Source organism: Gavia stellata, chromosome 13 (genome assembly GCF_030936135.1).
Source record: "Gavia stellata isolate bGavSte3 chromosome 13, bGavSte3.hap2, whole genome shotgun sequence".
In the NCBI taxonomy this organism is placed as follows: Eukaryota; Metazoa; Chordata; class Aves; order Gaviiformes; family Gaviidae; genus Gavia; species Gavia stellata.
The window spans coordinates 2333290-2350052 of NC_082606.1; the positions used below are offsets into that span (position 1 = coordinate 2333290).

The 16763-nt window shown below is 40.0% G+C and overlaps 1 protein-coding gene across 1 annotated transcript in view; it reads left to right on the forward strand.

The window, feature by feature from the left end:
* NEO1 (neogenin 1) overlaps positions 1–16763 on the forward strand; it is a 215823-nt gene that overhangs the window by 63562 nt on the left and 135498 nt on the right. The window contains exon 2 of the mRNA XM_059823584.1: positions 3395–3712. Coding sequence (XP_059679567.1) covers positions 3395–3712 — 318 coding nt within the window. The remainder of the gene's footprint in view (positions 1–3394; positions 3713–16763) is intronic.

Consider the following 16763-nt stretch of genomic DNA (forward strand, 5'->3'; position numbering starts at 1 on the left):
GAGGCTGCGAGCTAGAACTCTCTCAATTCTAGTTTAACTGCCTTCAAGATGGGACATAGTTATTTACCAACCCTTTTATTTTTTTATTCACTCTTTTCTGTGCAGGAGCGTGGTAGTATCCGGAGATGAAGCAGGCTGTGCTGTGTCTTCACAGGGCTCTTGGCAAGAGCTTTTTTTGTGTTACCTCTGAAACCTGGCTGAGAATCTGCTTCCCATTCCTTCTGAAAGTCTCTAATCCCTTCTGCGCTGCTGTTTCTTCTTGGCGTGCTCTCTCTTGGCATCCTCTGTTCTATACTCTGCGATGTTATTTCCTTGGGCACCTTGTTGCTTCCAGGAGAAGAACAATCTTATCCCATCAATGGGTTTGATCTGCTCCAATCTGCACCAAAGCCAGACAAGGCAAAAAAGAAGCCAGTCTCCCCTTTTTCAAGGGTTTTCTAGGTCTTACTTGAAAAGCCAGAGAAAAAGGGCGGAGAAAAATAAAATTCAAGAGTGTATTTCTTCTGGTAGGGGTCTGGATCTCTATTGGCAAAACTTACAGAAACTTGTAAATGAGGGTAAAAAAAGGTTGATAGCTTGGGTAGAATGCTTTCTCGTTAATTTTAAATCAGTTAATTTAAATAATTAATTTTAAAACAGACCTTTAGGTTTCTTGAGCGATGGAAGAGATTATATTGACAAACAGGTTAAAAGATTTTCATGCTGCTCATGCTTCTTGTTTCTTTGCTGCCATTTGGGGTATTAGAGCTGCAGCTCGGTACTCCGCACGCAGAGAATCAAGTACATCTGCACATAGGTGTGATTATACAAACTGAAGTAACACCAGCAGCGCCTAGAAATGTTGTAATTTGTTCTGGGTTTCTTTTGTGTGTGGGTCTGGATGGTTTTTTTTGTTTGTTTGTTTTTGGTTTATCCTTAGGAAAGACATCATCTCAAGGATTTGGATACCAACATAACAGGTCCCCAGTCTTGTCTGAGACTGTTACTGTCACTAGGGAAACTTCAGTCTTTCTATACTTTTTTTTTTTCTTATTTCATCTTTGAATTCTTGAAGGTAGAAGAATATTTGAATGATATAACCTACAAAAGGATAATTTATCTGTTGTTTCTTTCGCACCACTCCTGCCTTATCTTCAAGGTCCTGTGAATTTTGAGTAGCAAAGAGAATAGGCTTTGTGTGGGAAGGCTGGAGTCCCTCTCCAGGGGGAAGCTGAAGTGTCTCTTTGGAGACGAGAGACTTTCTGTGCAATTCAGTGATAGAGGGAATCATATCAATTTGTTAATTAAGGCTATTTCAGAAGGTAAATCCGATTTAAAAGAAAAAAAAGCGATTGAAGAAGCTAAAATGCTTACAGGACAGGCTTTCTTTACAAGTAGAAGTCTGCTTCCTATTTGTACTTTTTCTAAAAACACAGGCTTCATCATTATTCTGCGACTTAAATCTGGTCATTAAATGCGTATTCCTCTTCAAGGTGGTCTTAACATACTTCAGCATTTCATTACTGACCTTACTGTGAAAGATTCAATAGTTTTGAGATGAATATTTTTACGACCCTTTGTGAAGGGTTTAGCGTGTGCGCGCTAGGAGCTTCATTTTGTATTTGTGAGTGCGTTTTAACCCTTTTCTAACGATGCGTTTCAGAAGCGTTATGGGTTGCCTTCACATTCTTAGGAGAAGTGCTTAAAAGGAAAAACACATTCTTACTGCGTCGTGTATTGCTTACTGCCAGGTCAAGTAAACTGGTTCATGGGTAGGTTTGCTACTCCGATGTCAGATAAAAATAAGGTAGTATCTACCTGTACGGTACAATGGAGAACAGGTCTTTCTTCACTGCCTTATTGCGTTGTCTGAACATTCATCTTAAAGACTGTATGTGATTGGGAGGCAATGCCCACTCCCCCCAAGTTTAAGACTTTTTTTTCCCATCCCCCCGTTAAGGATTTCATACAGGCTTTAAAGACCAACTGGTTTTTCCCATGTTTGCTCTGGAGCACACGCTAACAGATAGCTTAATGACAGAAACCACTTGAACTGTTGAGGGGGGAAAAAAAAGCATTAGTGATGGAATCTCCTTTCTGGTCTCTGAACAGCCTGTGACTTCAAAAAGTTCTTGTTAAAATTTTTAGACAAGGGTAGTCCGAATCTGCCACTTCATGCTGAGAGTACATTAGGAGACGCAGTGCTTGTAAAATACGCTTTATTCACCAGGTTTGTCATTTAGCTGTTGTGTCTATGGAAAATAGTTATTTTCTAGGCCTTGCAAAAAGACCTCAGAAGTCTGGCTGTGTGTTTGTTTTCAGCTGGCGTTTTTAAGCGTTTCCTTTTGCAGCTTGCTTTCTTTATGTAAAGATAGGAGGAATCCTTGCAGCTCTGGGTTGAAGCGACTCGCTTCAAAAACCCCATTAGCCTTTTAGTCGGTGCGCTTTCGTCTTTGGTCTGCCGGTAGACAGGTAGCAGTGCTTCAGTTTATGTTGCTGTGACGTTTTGTACGCATATCCTGCTCCTATTCCCCCAGGGGAGGAAAGGTGGAGTTCGTCAGAGTATAGGTGGGGAGCCTTCATGTTATTCCTAAGGTTGGCTTTAAAAAGAAAGACCCCGTTTTCTCTCAACCCAACATTATGGTGATTTGGAAAACTGTTCTTCCCTGAAAGAAAACAGAAAGAAGAAAAATTCACTGGATGATGAAGTTAAGACAAGTCAAAGCAATATTGACACGCAATCTTTCTGCTTGACCAAACACACCAGAAGTACAGTAATTAAAGTTCACTTCTTAACGGAAAGTAGATGTTAATTACAGAAGTCCTTTGGGAATACTTAAAATGGAAAAGCAGCCATGTTTATCCTGAACTAGAAGAGAACAAAGTGTTTTATGGCACTTGCACGACGAGTTAAGCTGAGAATTGGCGACACTTTTTCTCTTGAGGGCTGAGTTATTCTTCATGTTTCTTCATCTTTGTAATACAAAACAAATTACCGCCCTGCTGCGCTATGGCAGCCGTACCACAAAAGGCCAACAAGAGAGCCTTAAGAGTATGTATCGTTTGTTATCAACGTGCTACTCAAGCACATATATTAGTTTGCATAAGCTTTGTTGAGGCAGACTTCTGTCTGCGACGGGTCGCTCGGGGCTGTTAACCACATCGATTCCCGCGTGAGCAGACGAATATGTTACAGGGATGAAAACCTCTTTGAATTTAAGAGTCCATTGGTGTAAATAGTCAAAGCAGAAAGTACTGTCTCATAGACCAAGCTATTTCCAGTATGTTCAGGGTGACGGTGTTGCAAGTAGTGATAGCTCTTGTGCAGGTTATACTTGACATGAGGATGCGTTGTATGTTGAAAAAAGGTAGAAGGCTAACCCAAAAATTGTGTGTTGTGATTTGTGTGTTACAGGATCCCTTGTGAGAACCTTCACTCCTTTTTACTTTCTGGTGGAGCCAGTGGACGTTCTGTCAGTTCGCGGAGCTTCTGTTATAATGAACTGTTCAGCTTATTGTGAAACTTCTCCAAAAATTGAATGGAAAAAAGACGGGACTTTTCTAAACTTGGTGTCAGACAACCGTCGCCAGTTGCTGCCAGATGGATCTTTATTAATAAACAGCGTGGTGCATTCCAAGCATAATAAACCTGATGAAGGATATTATCAATGTGTGGCAACTGTGGAAAGCCTGGGGACCATCGTCAGCAGAACAGCGAAGCTCACGGTAGCAGGTGAGTCTCTTTTGTTAAGCATAACTAACAGCGTGATAATGTACACATATGCTCTGCCCTTGCAAAAAGAGGAAGGTGCTTTCCAAGAAAGGAAAAGATAGTTCCGTCACTTCTCAGTGAAACTGGGACTGTATCTCTCTTTTTACTAGCTGAAAGCTGTCATGTGTTCTACTCATCTAAGCGGCTTAATGTGTGGGTATTTTCCAGGAAATGCTGAAGATCGGGAAAACTGGAATGAATGGATTAAAAAAAGTGTCAGGTGCATGTAATCACAATGAAGATTCACCACAGCTTAGAAGGGGAAAAAAAAGAGTAGGGTTCTACTTTCTTTATATACAAATACCCTTAAAAATAAGTTTCTCTGGCTGCTTACATGTTGAGCTTTATCTGCCTTCTGTCATGAAGCATTTGGGAAGCTCCTAAAAGCTAGCGATGTGTACAATCCCTAAAGACCTGGAAGAGTGGTGGAGAAAGCAGGAGTGCTGCTGGGATTTTGTATTTCTCTGTTTCTTGAGTATCAGGTGTGAACAAAGAAGTTTGAAAAGTGACAAATATGAAAGGCTTAAAACTTTCTTGACAGACACTAAGAAGCCCAAGTCATAACCTCACCTTTGGGGTTTTGAGTAACCTTTAGATGTGACTTGGTAATAGCTTTTATTTAGGGGGTAGAAAGCGGTAAGTAGGTGAAGTTTGCGGGGGGAAAAATAAAGAATATGACTGGGGAAAGTGTTCTGTTTCCAGGATGTCAGTTGCTTGTATCTCGGGGATCAGGGGTGTCAGACTGTGTAAGTGTTCTGTAAACCGTATCGCTGGAAGAGACTTGCAATTACTTTCTAAGAGTGAGACTTCAAAAACCAACCAGAAAGAGGTAAACTAAGGCGATGTAACTAGGAAAGAAGCCTATGAAGCAATTTTCTGTTGTTTCTCTAACGATGTTTGCCAGCCTTTTTCAAACAGTGTTTTTCTTTGCTTAATAAATGTCTCGAGGTAATGAATTCTTTCTGACTAGTGCTACAGCATCTCCCAGAGCTGCTGCTTACTGTCGTTCATATTCTGATGTTGTTTCAATTAAGTTAGCTTGGGGCATTGTTGTGAAACATCAGAAATGTCAGAAATGAAAAAATGGGGGCTTTATACCTTAAAGAAGTGCCTTTCAGAGTCTCTCGATGAGAAATACTTTTCCAGGTCTGTTGGCAATGAGGACAATAACAGCAGTTCTCACACACTTATCTCGGGCAATTACCACCTTCTTATATTGCTGCTGTCGTGATTAATTCTGCTGCTTTCCACATGAGATCCTTCAGCATCTTGCTTCTGTTATCGTTCTCGCCTGTATGATCATTAGGTAAGGTTAAGGGGGTTAAAAATGAAGGCAATCCAAAATGTCTGCAACATTTCCAGTTTGTTTTTCCTGTATCTATGTAGAAGATAGGATTTTAACTGATAGTTTTTAAAAGGACGGTATCTTCAAGAGCTGTGTAGTATTTAAAAAAACCCAACCAACCAACCAAAACAAACCCGAAAAAAACCCCCCAAAAAACCCCAACACAATTCTGGTGAGTTTTGTTTTCAAAAAATCTTTGCTAGCCAACTGAACCGATACAGTCTGACCCAAGCTAATACGAATGTTGACCGCACAGAGAGTTGCCTCTGTCTCGTCTTGGCCTAGCAGCTGTATTAGAAGATTATTGATCAATTCCATGCAATAAAAATTGTAAATTTTTTTGTTCAGAACTAGTCGCATGTTCTCTATTGCCTTATGCCCTCCTGTTAGAAACCCACGCAAGAGCTGCAGCCTGTCTAAGTTCTTCTGCTACTGCAAAAGATGCGTCACGTGTAGGTGTGTGAAAACCTACTCGCTCAGTTAAGTGCCAAGAGTTGTGCAAGACTAGACAGAGTTTAACCCTTTAGTCGGGGGGAAGGGTAGCTTTCGTTGCTGAAGGCTTTGGAATAAGAGGTGGAATATTTAAATTCAGGCTTAACTATATTGTTTTTCTTGACCTCCTTTGAATCCCTCCGTTTTATCAGTGGTTTTTAATATTTCTTCCCCCTCTTTCTTCTAATTGGAAGCTTTCAGGCTGCAGTAAGTGTGGGGATAGTTAGCATAGGGAGGTCTCTCCTCAGCCTCAAGATAACAGTGGGAGGCAGCTAATTCCCTTCTTAATTGAGCAGTGGTATGTTGAATTCATATGGGGTGTGTGAATGTTGTACTGTGATGCACCCGATCTCTTGAAAAGAGAACGTTATGAAGCGTAGCTTGCGTATTTTAACTGCTTCTTATTCACTAAATATCTGCATTGCCTGAAAATGACAAATTCTGGTGAGTAGTGTAGGCCAGGGCAAAGGAAATCCAGTAAAAGCATGCTGCCTTCCAGCGTATGTAGGAATGAATACAGCTTGTGAGTTTTTAGTCTTGTAATGCCACTGTTTTCCCTAACAGCTGGTAGGTGATGCCGAGCAGCCTACCTGTAGCGAGTCTTGCATAAAGGTCTAACAGGCTGATCGATTTTGATAAATTTCTCAAATTATTTAACGGACTTTTTATATATTACAGTTTGACAGATTCTAAAATTTGTGAACGTCAGAAACTGGAGCTCTTTTTATTGCCGTAGCTTGACAGATATTGATAGCGCGAGGTGTTGCAAGGTGGCAGAGGGGCTTAATCAACCGTTGTATGAAAAAATCAAGCCAAAACACACACTCTCAATACCTGTGTGTGGACCGTTCAGACAGTGACCGAATGCTTTATGTTAGAGACCTACTTTCTTGGTTTCTTTTCTCAATTTATGTTTCTGACACAGTGCTATATACACATTGTGGCAGGGGAAAATTGATGATGGCGTGGATTGGCAAGTTTGTAGTGCGTTTGCCAATGTGCTTTTAAAGAACCTTTTCCATACGTGATAATAGATGAGAAGCCTTTACTCTTCAGGTTTTTTTGAGGTGTGAGAATCAAAGTGTCTGTGGCAACTGAGGCCCCTATAGAAATTGATCTTTCCCTTCTTTAATCTAGTTTCTCACGTGCTTTAAAAAACAAGTCAGAAGTTATGATAAAGTAATTACATTATGAAGAATACTTTAAATTGGCACGGTTAGTCTGTAGCTTGAAATTGTATGTTATTGCACCTTGATAGTAAGTTGTTTACTCTTCTGTCAGACTTCTAGTAGTAAATCTTTGATTTTTAGAAATTGCAAGCATCAAGAAATTTGTTAGTTTTCTTTAATGATCAGTAGTTTCAGGATACTGGTATCTCTTTTTTTCCTGTTAAGTGTGCGTGCCTCCGCGTTTTGGTTCCTTCTAGCAAATGAAGGTTGAGATTGTGGTTTCTAGTGTTTCTTTCCTTCTTTGCTTCCTCTCGCTGTGCAAACTAAACCATGTTATCATGCTCTCAATGCGATTGGTGAAATTATTAATACATTTTTAAAAGTGGTTTTGCTTGCTTTCTTTGAAACCGCACAAACATCCGGGTGGCGGAGGGAGATGGTGCGGTGGTCACGTAGTCCATGTAATTTATAGGTTTTGCCGTTATTATGATGGATTTGAACTAGGGAAAGTCAAAGGAGCGGCCTAATTTATGTAAAGCCACAGCACTTCTTAATCAGTGCCTTACGACAGTATGTTTTTGTAATTGGCTTTGGAAATACAAATCTGTCTTTGATACTTAAGTGCCAGATAGATCTTAAGAAGGGTGAAGGGTTGGAATAGCTCTTGCAAAACACGGATTAAGAACAAGATTTACAAAATCTTGGGGAACCGTGTCTGTAATTCATCTTGGAAAAATAAATTTATATGTATTTTAGTAAAAAGTATGATGATACCAGCTTAAAAATATTCCCAAGATGATCTTTTATTCCAGTCACTGCTTACTGCTACTTAATTAAAGCTTTCATAAAGCTTTTATTGAGAGAACAGATGCGTGGAGATCTAAAAGGTCTGAAGCGTGACAGTGGCCCTGAGTTTCATCATAAGGATTTATCAGTTCTATATATCCATTTAAAGACTGTTCACTAAATTATTTATTTCACCTCTTCTTTTTTCCCCCAAGTGAATCCATCTGTTTTTCTTCCTCTTCTTCCACTTACCTTTGCATTTGATAATACTTGGCTTTGAGCTTTGTATGTAATGTGCTTGGTTGTGATGAGGTAGCTGTTCTCGCTGCCTTGATACTAACTTTAGGTATGTCCGAGTTTCATTAATTCAAAAAGCACTTGGTGTTAACTTTATGACCTCCTTTTTTTCCTCCCACCTTGATTAAATAATCTCCTTATATTATTATTTCTCATTTAAATATTCCTAGAAATTTTATTTTCAAACCTTTGTTTTGTAATTACTTTTAGGAAAAAGTACGGGCAAATTACTTCTGTTAAATATTCCTGCCATGTAGTATCAAAATCTAAAAGTGTTCAGAAAAGGCAGGCTTGTATTTAGTAAAAACGTAGTATTTCTTTCAGAACCATCTGAAAAAATTGCCGGTGCAGCACCGTCCAGAATAAGCGTTGTTTCTTCCTGAAAAGTAATTCTGAAAACTATGATGGTGAAGCTTCAAGTATTGTTTTGCGTTGAAAACACAACCACTGAAACCTTGATAGACTTCCCGTTTTCCCAGTTACGACTAGTAATACTCGAGTGACTTGGGTAGGTTGGGGCACATCATGTCCATACCTGAAAGAAAGATTTGGACTTTAATTCCAAGTATGCTCTAGCACATCATGCTCCTCCGCACGGCATTCTCTGGAGTTCTCTGCTTTTCTGACCTGAACAAATCCTGCTCCTCGTAGCTCATTCAGCTCATCATGTAGCTCAGGCTCTACCGGAGTGCTGAAGCCTTCGGATCCTACCGCTGTGGCACAGCGGAGGGATTGTTGCAGTTTCCTTAATAAAATTTGTTTTCACTGTTTTTCTTTTCAGAACTTCATTTAAAAGCTTTGTAGTAATATTTTTGCCTGTGAAATCAAGCGTCTGAAGGCTAAATGTCAGAGTGTGTCAACGATGCAGTTACCTGTCCCTTTGTGCACGGTATGGTCATACCCCCATGATAGGCAGTACACGATCACCCTCATTCCTTCTGCTGACCTGTCTCTGCCCATGTACAGAATCAAACTCAGGGGCCAGGAAACGGGATAGGGTTGCGTGGTGAAAGAAACGTTCCATGTTATTGCTCCCGCACGTCTCGTACAGCTTGGGAGGTATGTAACCCCTTTGTTCAGGGGATTGCAAAAAGTCAAGATGATTCCTTCGTGAGCAGGAGACTGAAGACCAGAGGAGGAAAGCTGTGAACTGGAATCTCTAACCTGCTGCATAGCATTGCACAGAACCCCTCAATAACGAGGATGTCAAGCCCTTGAGTTGTGCTTGACCAATGTGATTTACTTGATATCAGTACATCCGCTGTAGAGAATGAACTTCACTTGAGAAATTGTTCCAGTTTTTAGCTGACTAGATTGTCTTTTTAAGGTTTACTTGCATCTTGACTGTGTCTAGCTTTGGGCTTCCAAGTTGATGACTGGAAGAGCTGTCTGTATAACTGCCACTGAAATTATAGGAGGCCTGGATGAGCAACTGCTGTGGTATTCAACGTAATGTGGCTTGGAGGAATTAACTGAGTTATGAGCCAGGAGATGCTGATGTCTAATCCTGCTTCTATTGCAGGCTCATTATACGGTCTCAAGAAAATCTCTGTGCTTTGCCTTTTTCTCAATGGGCTAGTAAAGAATTTCTCTTCAATAAAATTAGAGTATTACTTTTTAGAACGTACCAGGATGCTGTAAATGAGTACGCTGAGAGCAGACCATGTCGAAATGAGTAATTCCATATCCACTACAGGTTTTGGGTGATAGGCAGTAGGTGAGGGTGTGGCTGAGAAATGATTGTCCAGGACATTCCCTGAGCACAGCTTGTGGGAGAGAGGAGGACCTGGATGGATGTGTTCTTGTGATTAAAGCTAGATCTCTGCAAGGCACATCATCAGAGGTATGTCGTGGTTGTGAGAATTTAATTTCTGGTATGTTATAATATTTAGCTATTTAATATCTAAATCACTTATTTATGTATAAGCACTGGTGAATAGTTAAGGATTTTGATCAAACATTAATGTGGGTTGAAATTTTATCTCTGCTTTTTGCCATAATTACTAAGAACTGCATAAACGTAGCCAGGTTGGACCGTTGTGGAATCGCACGTCTTTTGCAAAGCTTGCCTAACTTTGAAGATTACAACTGAACAGCGTTTTATTTCTTACGGGACCGTCTGTGTGTGTGTACCATCCCTAAAGGATGAGAGAAGCTTAGCTCAGTGGCTGCGCGGAACAAACTGTGTGCCCATACCAGCTCCTCGGAGATGCAGTTAGGTTAGAAATAACAGCACTGTTTTTACTCAGTATTGCATATTTCCTTTAAGAGTGAGGGGAAAAAAAAAATCTTGATCTGGTCTGCACAAATAAAGAACTTCCCGTGCCTTGGAATTGGAAAAAACCAAAGAGCATAGATGCTTGAGTGGAGGGTGCTTAAGAGCACTTAACCAGTAAAAGTAAGTGACATGGGCGATAGCTTTTCCTTGCAAAAATACATTTTCTATGAAAAAAGCATCTGCATTTTTCATAAATTGGCTTAGATCAAAATGCATTTCTTGTCAATGACAGGTAAATGGGAAGGGTGGGTTTAACAAAATGCAGTTTGTACAGTTTCTGTCAGCTGTTACTAAACCCATGAGAGTTTAGACATTGAAGACAATAAATGTTCCACCTTCTGTGTCATTCTAAATTCTTACAATCCACATGTGTCTGGTTAAAGTAGGAAAAAAATCTATGTGAGCCCTTGGACTGATCGATATTAGTAGGTGGACTGAAAGTAAAGGTCCAGATTCAGAACTATTATAAATATTTTCAGTGTAAGGTTAGGAAAAACTAATTGGTAGACTCTGTCGTCATTTACTTTTTCTTGGTTTTTTTGAACGGTAACTGCATACATTTGGGAAATGGGAACCGAAGTGTTTGAAGTGAATTGTGATATTGGGTCCTTCGCTTTCTGGGTACGCGACCTGAAAAGGCTTGCCTTTGAGCGACTGCTGCCGTACCATCTATTTCCTCTCTGCCTTTCCACAAAACCCAAACAAATGCCAAGACAAAATGATGTTGATGTTTTACTCTGATCTTGAATGACTCGTATACCTCTCACATGGTGTTAGGGGGTTAGGGTACAATTTTTCTTCCAGAATTTGGTCGAATTTAGTTCTTTTTAGGGGATATGGCAGGAGAGGACTTGGAGTTGATCATGACTGAAATAATTCTTTTAAATTAATCAGTAGAAATCTAATCAAACTAAACCTGTGTCATTTCCTACATGACCAGAAAGTGTTGGAGAGATCAGCTGTGGTCATTCATTAACTTAAAATTTTCCTTCATTAGGCATTATCTTAGGTGCAACATTCCATGTCATTATAAAGAGAAAGATTAGGTTTTATCAGTTTACCAGCTTGCACCTTCAATTGTTAAGTCTTGTAATTAGCAAAGAAAGTATTCTTTGTGAGTTTGGTTAATGGTCAACGTTGTCTTTATGTTAATGTACTTAAAAAAATAATATAAACTTACTGTAAATGATAAAAAAGCAAAGCTCTTCGCAGTATACGTTCAGATCTTGACCTTTGGTTTTGAAATATGGAAGGCTATATAGTTAATCTCTAGAGAAGCATGAATTCTGTGAAAGGGAGCTTCAGTGCCAAGTTTCTAAAAATCACTTGGGTTGATAGTAGACGATCTGTTGATGGATGATTCTAGATGGTGATACAGAAGTAGAAAGTGAGAGCATATTGATGCTGCATCAACACCCCAAACAAGAAAGTTGGATGAACTTTGTTTAGATTAGCGTTCTCATTTGTTAATATCTTCACTCAAATACGTATTTTTCCTTATTTATGTTCTGCATGTCAGCACCAGCGATCCCTCTTGTAATTTTGTTTGACAAGTTTTTGCATAGAGTGCTCGCTAAATCCCAAACTGTCAGGCGAGCACTAGTTACACATGCAGTATTCTGAACTGGCTGTGTTTGCTAGCGTGGATCCAACAAGGCATTTCAGCTTCAGTTCGTGTAGGAGAGAAGGCTCTCCACACTGGCACTGTTCAGATTTTTGACCAACTGAGTATTGCATTTGAAAATGAGAAGAACTTGCATTATCACACCTACCCAAATGACAGATGACACAAAAACACTAGGGGTAAGAAGTATCGGGGCAGAAGTGGGTGTGTGTGATTAATTGTTTGGTTTTTTCATAGTAGAAATGCAAAAGGAAGCTTCATGACACTGTAAAGGGAAGAAAATGGAAGAAAAATGTTTTTAATAAGGAAAAATGAAGTTTTGAAACTTGCTATGGTTGATTTCAGTGAGGTTAGTCCTTGGTAACATTCTTAAAAGCACAGGCTCTCATTCACATGAGTACACTAGAAATAAAGATGTTAAAAATTATTTTAAAAGCTCTGCAACTCCTACTTATTTGTGTATTTAAACCCCTGTTTTTTGGGGGAGCATGGGGAAGTGTCTCTAGATAATTTATAGGTTTCTGTAAAGGTGTTGCTCTTCTCTAACAGCTTCTGAAGTCACATTCCTGGGTTAGATACACTGTCAGTCCGCTCTTCTGTGACTGTTCTTAAACTGGACTCATTGAAAAGAAAACCAAGAAAGGCTTCGTTATGGAGAGACCCTCAAAAAATTCACTCTGATATGATGAGCTTAATTGCTAGCAACTGTCCGTGAATCAAGGGTCAGTGGTGTGACAATCCACATCTTGGCTGTCTTTCTCCCGATCCCTTTGAGCGAACTACAGTTTTGTCGAATAATTTGCTAATTATACTCCTTTTAGTGTTTCTCCTCCTTTCTGCCGTGCATCCTTGTTGTCTCTAGACATCATCTTTTTCAGCTAGGTGTTTGTATCTATAGAAGTTCTTTCTCCTTTGTATTTATGTCTCCTGTTACATCAGTCTTCAAGTACTCTATTTTTGAGGGTTTTCTTTGCTATTCATGGATTCTGCGTATTTCTCTGTGAAATTGTTTAGGTTCTTTCTTATCTCTAAGTGTCTGTTGTCAGGTACCAGCTGTCTTTGTCACTGTCTATAGAGTTGCCTGCAAAAGTTTTTTCTGATCTCTCCTTTCTTCCAGTTTCTTGATAAATTTATCATGACAGTCCTCTCTGTGCATTAATCTTCTTTGAATAGCTTGTTCACATGAGCTTTTGTAATTGATAGCCTCGCCTGGATCTAAAATTATTTAACCTGTCAAGTTCTTTTCTTTCACCAGAATACTCGGATCTTACTCTTCTTTTGTTATGCCTATTGATTTTGTTTTAGAGTAATTGTGAGCCTGTACTTTCTTTTTGGCAGTCTATTGATCAAGACCTGAGGTTTCTGAAATGATGAGGCAACCTCCATGCCTTATCTTAAAGTCTTCTCTTAAAGTCCCTCAGTGCTTTCTTCATTGTCCTCGCTATTAGAATGATCTTCAACAGTGCCAAATAAATTATCCCGTAGTTTGCACCTCCTCGGTTCTTTTTTCTGTTGTATTAGAAATGTCTACTGACCGTGTTTCTCGGTGCCCGTATAGATCAAATTCATTGTGGCTACTGCAGCTTTTCCTGCCGCCTCGCACTGCTGCTGTTGATGCTGGAGCTTTTCTCTTCTTTGGCCCTTTAATTTCAAGTCCTGTCTCTGATTTTAGTGGTGCTATTACCTCACCTACTCCATTAGGAGAATTATTTTTTTCTGTATTTCTGTTCCATTTCTTGCAGCACTTTCTGAGCCTGACCTTCCGCTGTGCCATGGACCAAACCCCCACCTCACCCCCCATCACGTTTATTGCCATTTACGGTTGTCATCGATGACCTCTGTGTTTTGGATGATCATCTCTGAATCACCTGTCTTGTTCCCATTTCCTTCCTGGAATAATTTATTGATCTCTTCTTGATATCACCTCACTAGAATCTGGTTTTGTTTGTTTAGCCTTGGTCTGTTCTCTAGTCTTGTTGCCCTTGTTCTTCGACACTTTCAGTACCTTATCAAAGATCAAATCTTCATTTCTGATCTCTTTGGTTTCCTCCAAAGGGTTTCTGAGCTGCTTCCATCAAGGAAGGCTGGATTAACTTCTTGCTTAGCATTTCTTCCTTCTATGTTATTAGGGTTTTTTTTTTTAAAATACAGCTGAACCTTATTACGCTGGGGGGCTTTGCCTAACTGTGTCACTCCTAGCTTGAGCAGCTATACACGTTCCGTTATCTTCATCAGAAGTTCTGCCAGGACGCATGCTTCAGTTGCAGAGCAATCTTGTTAAGTCTGTGAGGCTGTCCAATTTTTGGTGGTGGTGGTGACCTGCTGTTAAAATACGCTTCCATAGTTCAGAAAGGACAAATATGTTTAAGCAATCATAAATTAGTTTTCAATATGAAATTCCTCATGCTGGTAGCCTACTTAATTTTTTTTTTCTTCCATGTCAAAAGTGTTTGATCTTCCAATTTCTTTATTCTCCCTATCTTTCATTTTGAAGGTACCAGACTCCAGATGTTCATCCTTTCTCAGAGCCAATCTTGTTCATAACCAAAGATGTTTGGTAGAGGAATTTCCCTTTACCGCTTGTCCTGGAGTTGCAGCTGGTCAGGCTGTAAGCCTGGATCATCGCTACAGACTTGGGATGTCGCAAAGCATAGCAAACATACGCTCAGCTGTTTCAGGGGTTTTTGGTAAGGAACCCGTACCCCAATTGATAGACCATTGGGATGTACAACATGCCTGCTCTTTATTTCTTGGTCTGTTTTAGTACTTTGTTATTCCTGGGACTTCTGTCAAAGGTAGTGTTTGGCAAAGCGGCATCATAAAGTTATTTCTGGATGTTTGACTTGTCTCTTACTCAATATTGTGCTGTCAGTCATGAGTCTAGCGGTTTCACCAGGATTATCTTACTGACTTTTGTCTCGCTTCTTTTCATCAAGCTTTTGCAAGAGAAGCTCACGTGGGGTCATTGTATCCTGGCTTGGGTGTAAAGAGTTGTTCCAGCCTAAGCAAAGTTTCTTAAGAAGTCAGGATCTCTTTGTATATTTGTTTCTGTTGATGGACGGAGTTAAAAATCAGAATTGATCTCTAGTACTCTATCAGATTTCACAGAATCACAGAGTCACTAAGGTTGGAAAAGACCTGTAAGATCATCAAGTCCCACCATCAACCCAACCCCTCCATGCCCACTAAAGCATGTCCCACAATGCCTCGTCCACACGTTCCTTGAACACCTCCAGGGATGGTGACTCCACCACCTCCCTTGATCACATTGATCTGTGAGGTTTTTTCTGATGTCTACATGGCTGTGTCTTAACGCTGTTGTATTTCAGCTTGGGCTTCCAGCCTACTAGGCTTTGCAAAGCCTGCCACTCGTTATTCAAAACAAATAATGTGAGACATTTTTTTGCCAGCTAAAACTTTAGAATATTCTGATGTGTGTTTTAGAGTTTTGTATGTGTGGTTTCTGTGTTTTGTTTTTAGTTTGTGGTTCTGTAGCAAAGCTCGGATCCGAGTCTGAGAGGGGATGGTGGCAACCTCAAATTTGTGTAACTGACCCTGCGCTCCCGGGCGTGATCCATTTTGCTCTGACTTTCCCTGTTAGAACTTTGTTTTGACAGATGTAGTTCTGTTTCTCTCTGCACAATGTTTTGTGCTGTATTTTGCTATATCTCTCCATAGTTTTCTGGATAGCTTCCATATCATAGTGTCATAGGACAACTGAGCTTGGAAGGGGCCTCGGGAGAACTCTGGTGCAATTGCCGGGTCAAAGCAGCTCTGAGGTCATACCAGGTTGTTCTCTGTGTGTTGATTATATGCCTGTAGGTAGATATGTCGATGTGTGCGTTGCTGGTTTGTACAACGGCATCCTCTCCCTTTTCCTCTGTTTCTTAATTCTGATCAAGGGATACCTTTTTAAATGAGTATATGTCATGTTAATTATGCTACCAGGTCCGTGTTTAACAAAGAATTCTGATTACGTCCTGAAATGTCTCATTCCTGTTGTGTATTCCGCATAGTTCTCGCTTTAGTTTAGCCAACAAGGATGTTTGGTAGGTTTGTCTCTCTTCGTGCTATAATCCTTCTAAGAATACTCTTATCGCTCCTGACTAGTTGTCTCCTGCCCAGATTTTAGGCCAGGTTGCCTGCTCTCCTGTCTAATTTGTCTAAGGGAGGGGAAAGAAATTATGTGATAGTTTGTGTTTCTCCTTTTGCGGAAATGACTAGAAGCGTCTGGCCTTTTCTTAATTCAGGTAATGCTGGACTTCAGTTCTCTGTGAAGGTTTTGTAATTACGGAGTCTAGTCTATTCGCTAGTGAGATCCATGAAATATGTCTTACTAACAAAATTGTATATTAAAACATGTTTCACACCTCTGCCACTCAGACAAATGATGCTGAATAATGTTCAAGCAAAGGAGAAGAAAAGGAGCTGCGATAATTTAATGAAGTGTCCACAGATGGCTGGACTTATTAATTTTTTAACAGGGTTCAGATGAGAAGCTGATGTGCTAACAAAATGTGCAGCATCTTTAAGATCCGCTGCTTCACTGAAGGATAACAGATGTTGCAGCTATTTTAACAATAGGGTATCATGTTTCTATACTCCTTTACCTACTTGCATTGCTAAAATCTTCACGCTTCCCAAGAGGCTATTTTAATAAAGTAGTAAGAGTTGTGGATTTGTCCGAAGTTCGAATTTGATTAGGCAACCAAGAACAGAGGAAAAACTGAAGTGTCTTAAAATTATCGGCAGTTTGCGTAATCATTCCCGGTCTCTTTGTGCTTGAACAGAAGAGTTTAATGCAGGAGGTTTGTAAGGTGAAGCTGTAGGGTGGCAGTGTGTGTAGATGATACTGCTAAAGTTGGTGTAGACTTGGGTAAGTTATGAGAAACTCGTGGGAGAGTAGCGTTGGGCAACAGGATTTTCATAGCGGGTATACAGGAGGTAATAGGTTGGGAAAAAACTGTCAGCTCCTCCTGTGTTCTACTTTTTCCCTACTGCAATAGAAATAATCAGGGGAA